This window comes from Mandrillus leucophaeus, unplaced genomic scaffold (assembly GCF_000951045.1).
Source record: "Mandrillus leucophaeus isolate KB7577 unplaced genomic scaffold, Mleu.le_1.0 Scaffold12, whole genome shotgun sequence".
Lineage (NCBI taxonomy): Eukaryota > Metazoa > Chordata > Mammalia > Primates > Cercopithecidae > Mandrillus > Mandrillus leucophaeus.
In genome coordinates, this window is record NW_012100320.1 from 3,724,742 (window position 1) to 3,733,092 (window position 8,351).

At 38.5% G+C, this 8,351-nt stretch overlaps 1 protein-coding gene across 6 annotated transcripts in view; it reads right to left on the reverse strand.

Annotated features, from left to right (window-relative positions):
• Positions 1–4,773: 4,773 nt before the first annotated feature.
• Positions 4,774–8,351, reverse strand: part of DPP8 (dipeptidyl-peptidase 8) — an 80,089-nt gene continuing 76,511 nt past the window's right edge. For all 6 annotated transcript variants that reach the window (XM_011968220.1, XM_011968196.1, XM_011968215.1 and 3 more), the window contains one exon: positions 4,774–6,859. In XM_011968220.1, the coding sequence (XP_011823610.1) occupies positions 6,737–6,859 (123 nt within the window). In that variant the 3' untranslated portion in view covers positions 4,774–6,736. The remainder of the gene's footprint in view (positions 6,860–8,351) is intronic.

An 8,351-nucleotide genomic window follows, 5' to 3' on the forward strand; every position in this document is an offset into this window, starting at 1 on the left:
GCTGGGATTACAGGTGTGAGCCACCTCGTTTGGCGTGAAAGCTAATTTAAAAAAAAAAAAATATATATATATATATATATTTTGAAACAAGGTCTGGCTCTATCACCCAGGCTGGAGTGCAGTAGTGTGATCTCAGCTCACTGCAGCCTCTGCCTCCAAGGCTCAAGCGATCCTCTCACCTCAGCCTCCTGAGTAGCCAGAACTACAGGTGCACATCACCACACCCGGGTAGTTTTTTGTATTTTTGTAGAGACAGGGGTTTCACCATGTTGCCCAGGCTGGCCTCAAACTTGTGAGCTCAAGCAATCTGCCCACCTCAGCCTCCCAAAGTGCTAGGACTGCAGGCATGAGCCACTGTGCCAGGTGAAAGCTGATTTTTGATTTTTGATAGGCCAAGGTAATCTATAAAATTTCCCAACCATAATGTTATAAATAGATCATATGTATAATGAGATACTAATTTCTTTAAAGTTGAGGTGGGCCTGGATAGCCACTTCTGGCTACAAGCAGCTTTAACAGCTTACCCCAGTGTGCATGTTTATCCTTGTGTCATACGACTATCTCTTTTTGTGTTACAAGATGAAAAGGTTAGGAAGCACTCATCTACAGCAGTCCCTTACTTTTTATTTTTTTGAGACAGAGTCTCACACTGTTCCCCAGGCTAGAGAGCAGTGGTGTGATCTTGGCTCACTGCAACCTCTGCCTCCAGGGCTCAACCGATTCTGCCTCAGTCTCCCGAGTAGCTGGGATTACAGACATGCGCCACCATGCCCGGCTAATTTTTGTATTTTTAGTATACAAAAATTCATTCACTATGTTGGCTAGGTTGGTCTTGAACTCCTGACTTCAAGTGATCTACCTGTCTCAGCCTCCCAAAGTGCTAGGATTACAGGTGTGAGCCACCGCACCCGGCCTAGCGGTCCCTTATTTTAAACATATTTTTATTCCTAATAATTTTTGTATACAAAATAAAAGTTTAAGACCCTAATACAGCTGTGGTTCTTAACTTTTTTGGGGTCATTATCCCTTTGAGTATTTGATAACGCCAAAGAGCCTATCTCCAGAATAATACACTACTACTTTTCATGCAATATTTCACACACAACTTGAGGGTTACAGAATCCAGATTAAGTATCTGTTCTGGAAGGATTATCACACAAACCTATTTACTTATTTCAGAGGGGTTCATCTGCCTCCTCTCTGCGCCCTTTCTCTAATAAAACTTAAAAAAAAAACAATATTGTCAGGCCGGGTGTGGTGGCTCACGCCTGTAATCCCAGCACTTTGGGAGGCCGAGGCAGGCACATCATCTGAGTTCGTGACGGACTTTGAGAACAGCCTGGCCAACACAGTGAAACCCTGTCTCTACATTAGTCAGGTGTGGTGGCAGGCGCCTGTAATCCCAGCTACTTGGGAGGCTGGGGCAGGAAAATCGCTTGAACCTGGGCAGGGGAGGTTGCAGTGCGCCAAGATTGCACCACTACACTCCAGCCTGGGTGACAGAACAAGACTCCACCTAAAACAAAAACAAAAACAAAAAACCCCAGAAACCTCTGAAATACACAGTACATTAAACTCCCTCAAAGTTTTCTGGGCAGTAGGGACCAGGCGTGGTGGCTCATGCCTGTAATCCCAGCACTTTGGGAGGCCAAGGTGGGTGGATCACGAGGTCAGATGTCAGGAGATCAAGACCATCCCAGCTAACACAGTGAAACCCCATCTCTACTAAAAATACAAAAAATTAGCCAGACGTGGTGGCGGGTGCCTGTAGTCCCAGCTACTCGGGAGGCTGAGGCAGGAGAATGGCGTGAATCTGAAAGGCAGAGCTTGCAGTGAGCCAAGATTGTGCCACTGCACTTCAGCCTGGGCGACAGTGCGAGACTGTCTCAAAAAAAAAAAAAAAAAAAAAATTTCCTGGGCAGCATGCAGAAGCCACTATCAACTCTAGGTGGTATTCCCACAAACCCCCAGCTGCTTGGGGGTGGAGGCTGGGGTAGGGGGATATGCTCCTCACTGGCTGTAAGCACCATTTACCCTTGTAGTATCAACCACTGGTTGTTGGGAACCACTTGCAGATAGAAAGCAGTTCTCTGCACACCTCCCATTAGGCTTGGATGCATTTTGGTTAGTGTTTATACTAAAATCCCCAATGTAATCCTTCATACTGCAGTCTCTCTTCTCCACTGCAAGCACATGACCTTGTTCATGTGTATTAGTCACTCCACAGTTGTCACTAATCAAGGCAAGGTTGTACATTTCCCATGGGCAAATGGGAGAAAAAGGAACATTTAAATCAGTTAATTTCAGCAGCATCTTTATTGCAACAAATAACCTGTAATAAAATGCAACAAAACTAATGTTTCACTTTACATGATTAAAAGCCATATACCTAAAAATGAGAAAACCCATAAGCTTACTGGAGTGAGACATGCAATTCTTTTTATACAAGTCAATGCTTAAAACAGCAGGCACTTTATGTTCTAAAATTAACCACCTGAACTCCAATTTTGCTGAATACAACATAAATTTGTTTTGGGGTTACTTAAAAACAAACATACAAACACTACTTTTTCTTTACCTGTAAAGGACTTATGAAATGATTACCTAGAGCCCAGCACCTTGCACTAACATCTCCATATTTGAGGCTGGAAGATGGATAGGTGGAAGATGAGGCTGGGAAGGTGGGAGTCAAAAAAGTTTCCTTTCTCCTTTATATCTGCTGGGCATAGACACTCACCTTATATAGTTTAGAAATGGCCATGTCTCTTTTCTTACATCAAATAGCTATAAGATGGGCTCCCAGGCTTAAGCAAGCACTCTACTCTATATTCCAATCCTCAAATCCCCCACTATACCAAGGAAGACACATTTAGTGCAATGAATTTAATTAACTTCAGAATGTCATATACTAATTAGAAGTACTGCTTCATTAATAAGCATGCTTAGCATTTACTTTGGAATGGAAAAATTAACCATTTTTATGTGGTTACCTTTAAAATGTTTTATACGAATATATTAATAAATATTTCTTTAAAAATTTACCTTTTCTATATATCATTTAACTACCATGAGGCAGGACACCTGGCTGGAGTCCAGCACCAACTGGCTACTAAGTGGCTGTGTGGTCACGGGTATATTTCCTCCTCTCTCTCTAGCATGTAGGTTGTTCTTCTAACAAATGAGAATATTAGATTAGATTAAATCAAAGACTGATTCCATCTTGGAAAATGCATGATTTAATAATGAGAAATCTTATAGGAATCATTCCACCTGAAGAGAACTATGCTATAGAAAGGTGGGCTATACTATCTGGAAGGAATAAAACAAGTAGTAAAAAAAAAAAAAAAAAAAAAATTAAGCATCGGTATCAACATTGCATTTTTTAAAAAGGTAATGCATGCGTTGTGACCTAATCCTCTTGTATGAGGCTTTGGAAAAGAACCAGGAATGGCATAAAGAGAAAAACTTTTATTCCAAAATTAATCTCCAGACAAACGGGATAGAAACAAAGTAAACACCTCCTGCTGCTTTCAGAGTGAGAAGGGCCAAACAAGTTACCACAGATGAGCAGCTTCATGGACTACTGTTTAGGTTCTTGTGAATCAGTCCAGTGTAAAAAATCACCTATTATTAATCCAACTCCATTCTCTATAGAAGAGTTTCTTAAAGTAGTCCATAGATGACTTACTGTAGGATCGCGTGGAAAGCTTGTCAGAAATGCACATTCCTGGTGTCTACCTAAATCAATGGAATACAAATTTTTATTTATTTATTTATTTTGAGGCAGAGTCTCACTCTGTCGCCCAGACTGGACTACAGTGGCGCCATCTTGGCTCACTGCAACCTCTGCCTCCTAGGTTCAAGAGATTCTCCTGCCTCAGCCTCCCGAGTAGGTTCGGGATTATAGGCACACGCCATTATGCCCGGCTAATTTTTTTGTATTTTTAGTAGAGACGGGGTTTCACCATGTTGACCAAGCTGGTCTTGATGTCCTGACTTCAAGTGATTCACCCACCTTGGTCTCCCAAAGTGCTAGGATTACAGGTGTGAGCCACCATGCCTAGCCTGGGAATACATATTTTTAAGAGTGAGTTTCAAAACTCTACATTTCTTTTAGTAAGTATCCCAGATGAATCTTAGATTTTGAGTTCCACTACTCTAAAATGCTCAAGTATCCCTCTTGATGGCTGTTCAAGTGTACACATTTATCAAGTCTTTAAAAACACAGTATGATATTATGTAACCTAGTGCTTTTTGGCTCCCACTAAACTGTTGCTACTTTTATATATTCTTGCGGTTTAAGCTGTTACCCACACTTATGGGGTATAAACTTTTAGTTAGATTTCTACTGATTGCCTCAATTGACTATGATATTTTCCACACTGGTTGTAAAAAGCAAATTCAGTCAAACTGTCTTTCTGTAAGTGAATTCATTCAGGTATTTTTTCCCCGCTAAAGAAGCAGAATGGCATTTAAGTGACTGGGAGTGATAATAGAAACATTCTTTATGATAGGAGGAAAGAAGAAGGCAACATGCAAAAGGAAAACACCGGTGAATTCAAGAGTACATGAAGTTTTCTAAGTTTGTTTCGGTAAAATAAAAGATGCCATTTTGAAGAAACAGTCTTAATGTGTGAAAGGTTTCAATGGAGTAGCTGCTTAAAAGCTACTGTATACCATTTCTATTTTATATTGCATATAAGGATAGATCCTTTGAGGCCAATTAGTCCAAACAAAACAAAACAAAACAAAACACCCTCCACAGTCAGATACATACTTAAAGGGGAAAATACTTTCTTGGGAAAGAAAGTTACCCAAATCAATTTAATTTAACATTGAAAATATATATAAACAAATCTTGGCATGGGAAAATATCAAACACGAAAAGCAATACACATACAGATAATAAGAAAAAGCGTGATATCTATTATACAGTATAAACACAAACAGCAAAACCCAATACCTTTCCCAACGACAGAACCACCATGTCATCCTGCCATTTCTGGGCTTTCCCTACCTCCCACTTGGCGTCAATGAAGTCCACCTCTTACCAGTAGTCACCAACCTTACTAATGAAGGCTGTGCTCTCTATGGGGAAATCTACTCTCTCTGTAGTGATGAGAAAGAAACACAGCAAATTTTCTTGGAGTGTTGTTTAAAAGTATTGGTAATAACTTTCTAAACACTGAAGTGTGTGATAAAAAGCATCAAACTCATAGATGCCTTCCCTGCCACCGGTGTCAACGTGACCGATCTAGCACCCCAAGACTCTAACAGGGCAGATCTCAATTAGCACCTGAAAGCCTATGAGCTCTCTTCATAGCTAAATCCTAGTGCTAAACCAAGAAAAGTTCATGATCATTCAAGAAAACTGTTTATAGGCTTTAAACACCAAAAAAAAGAGAGCCATGGCTTGCCAGGGATTAGTTTATGGTAAAGAGGTTATCTGTAAACATTTGTGTTTTAAGCTTACAATATCTAAATTATGTTCAAATAATTTTAAAAGGATAAAGTTTAAATGTGTAGGATTTCTAAACCTAAGAGAAAAAAAAAAAAAAGAATTATAAAAGTAACTCTAAGGAACGTTTCCTCCCCTGAATCATGTTACTCTGTAGCTGTGCTGGCAAGACAGTGATTTATTGATTCTGGTTTCCTTAATATTCTAGTTGTTTAAATTTCAGTTTCCAAACATTTTCCTGAGTCTTTTTGTTAAAACTACTTCTGCTTAGTTTTTAATCAGGCCCTCACCACCTCTTCTCTCTGTCATTTCCCAAACCCAGGACTCCCCACCCCACTGTGATTCCCTTCAATCTCCTTAAAATTCTAGAATATTTTAATAAGGAAATTCTAAATGGAAACTGGCACCACTACATTTTCTGAAGAATTCTAGTGAATGTGTACTTTTTCCTTTTCTTAAAGGAAAAAAACAAAAAAACAAAAAAACAAAAAAAAAAACTTGCCTGCAAATATTTAAGCTCTAATCATTTAAAAATTTTCTGCCTGTAATTATCAGTATCATGACTAATTAAATCCATGCTACATATACAGTTACTAGCCTTTATGCAAAAGGAAAAGCCCACTCCGTTAATATCATCAAAGAAAAATGAGAATTATTTATATTAGATACAGATTAAATTGGCTAAAAACTGGTCAGTGCCAAAACAAGTGTCTTTAGGAGGCCACTAAGTTATCCTTGAAAAATCAATAATGAATGACTGGTTAAGTCAAGTTTAATAGTTATTAGTTCATAACATGCTGGATATGCCCAAGCAATGAAGCATAAGCTATTCAATTACATTTAAGTGCTATCAAATCTGTAACTAGTCAGAGATTCTGGAACTGAACCAAACCAATCACTAATATCATATTTTAACAAACTCAAAAGTATACTGTAAAAATACACTAATTAAGTTCATGAAGTTTATAATACTATTAAAAGTGAAAATAGGGTAGTATGAATACATGGTGTTAATGCTTTTTTTTTTTTTGAGTAATTCTCATGGTATTGCTGGGTCTCTCAGGAATATGTATCATTTGATTTTGAGCATGTGGGGTTAAGGTATTAGATTACTACCACAAACTGTAGACCCCTGCATGGCACCACATTTATTTTCAGGAGTAGATGTTACGTGGCAGGTATCAAAGTGTGATGATCAATTCTGTGTTTTCTATTGATTAAACCTCCTCATTTGGTTAAATAGCCAGTGTATACCAGAGAGTTCTATACAGGTCAAAATTATATCACTTTTAGAGCAGCAATACGTGATCCAAGGTTTTCTTGAAGGTAGTGCAAAAGATGCAGTTCATAATGTTCTCCAGATTCAGGAACTCTTATGCTGTGTCTCTCCTGAGGATAGATCTTACCAACAACAAAAAATAAAGATACAAAAAAAAAAAAAAAAAAAAGAATTTAGTGATACATCCTCTTCCAAAGCTTTCCAGAGATTTTAAACAGGATTAATAATATGAATCACAGCCTCTATGCAATATTGTAGAATAAATCGTATCTAAACGCTCCTCTCCTCATCTTATGATTTCCTTATTAAACATTAGGCTTAATGATGGATTTACCTGTAGACCAATGGTTTGTTCTCTAAGTGTGGTCTATAGACTTTCAGAGGTCTCTGAAAGCTTTTCAACGGATACAAATGGTCAAAACTACTTTTAGAACAACACAAAGACATTATTTGCCTTTACTTGTTGTGTCAGCATTTACAGTGATGATGCAAAAGCAAAGGTGAGTAAAACTGCTGGGTAGCATGAAGCAAGGCACTATCATTAAACTGCACTAGAAGTCACAATATTCCTCACCACCACACACTTCCAATAAAAAGAAAAATGTCAGTTTCAATTAAGTAGCAGTAAAAATTAGAATTTATTAAGTTACAACCTTTGAGTAGAAGTCTTTAATATTCTGTGTTTATGAAATGGGAATGCATAAAGCACCTGTGCTACAGGATGTCTCAAGGAAAAGTACTAGTGTGAATGAGTCACAAGCTGAACTGCTGCTTTTTAAATGGAACTCCATTTTTAACTTCAAAGAATGACTGACAACTATGGTTATTTAGGGTATCCAGTAAATATTTTCTCAAAAGTGAATGAAGTGAGTTGGCCACTTCACGGACAACAGTGACAGTATTTGTTGCCAATGATAAAATCTGGGCTTTTGAGTTAGAATTTTGGAAAACTTGCATCTACTACTATTAACTAATGAGCTTCCCAATACTTAGACACTTTTCTGATAAGATCAGTGGTAATATAACTATATGTGATTTTTAAAATATTGTACAACAAAAGGCGTCAACATTTGAAAGACTGGAATAACACAGTGAGCCAGTATTTTCCAGATGGCTAATGCATGGTAAAAGATCCATTTGAAGTATAAGATCCACACTTTAACGTAACAGAATATGAAGTTTATATATATCACTTCAGATTCCACACTAAAACCTAGCTTTAAGTCAGATGCAGGAGCCCATTCCCTGTAGTCTCAACTACTTGGGAGGCTGAGGTGGGAGGATTGCTTGACCCCAGGAGTTTGAAACCAGCCCAGGAATCATAGTAAGACTTCAATTGAAAAAAATAAAATTAAAAAACAACAAAAAATTCATTGGCTGGGCATGGTAGCTCACCTTGCTTGCAATCCTAGAACTTTGGGAGGCTGAGGTGGGAGGATCACTTGAGTTCAGGAGTTTGAGATCAGCCTGGGCAACTTAGTGACACCCATCTCTTAATATATTTAGGCCAGGCGCAGTGGCTCATGCCTGTAATCCCAGCACTTTGGAAGGCCGAAGCAGGTGGATCACGAGGTCAGAAGATTGAGACCATCCTGGCTAACACAGTGAAACCCC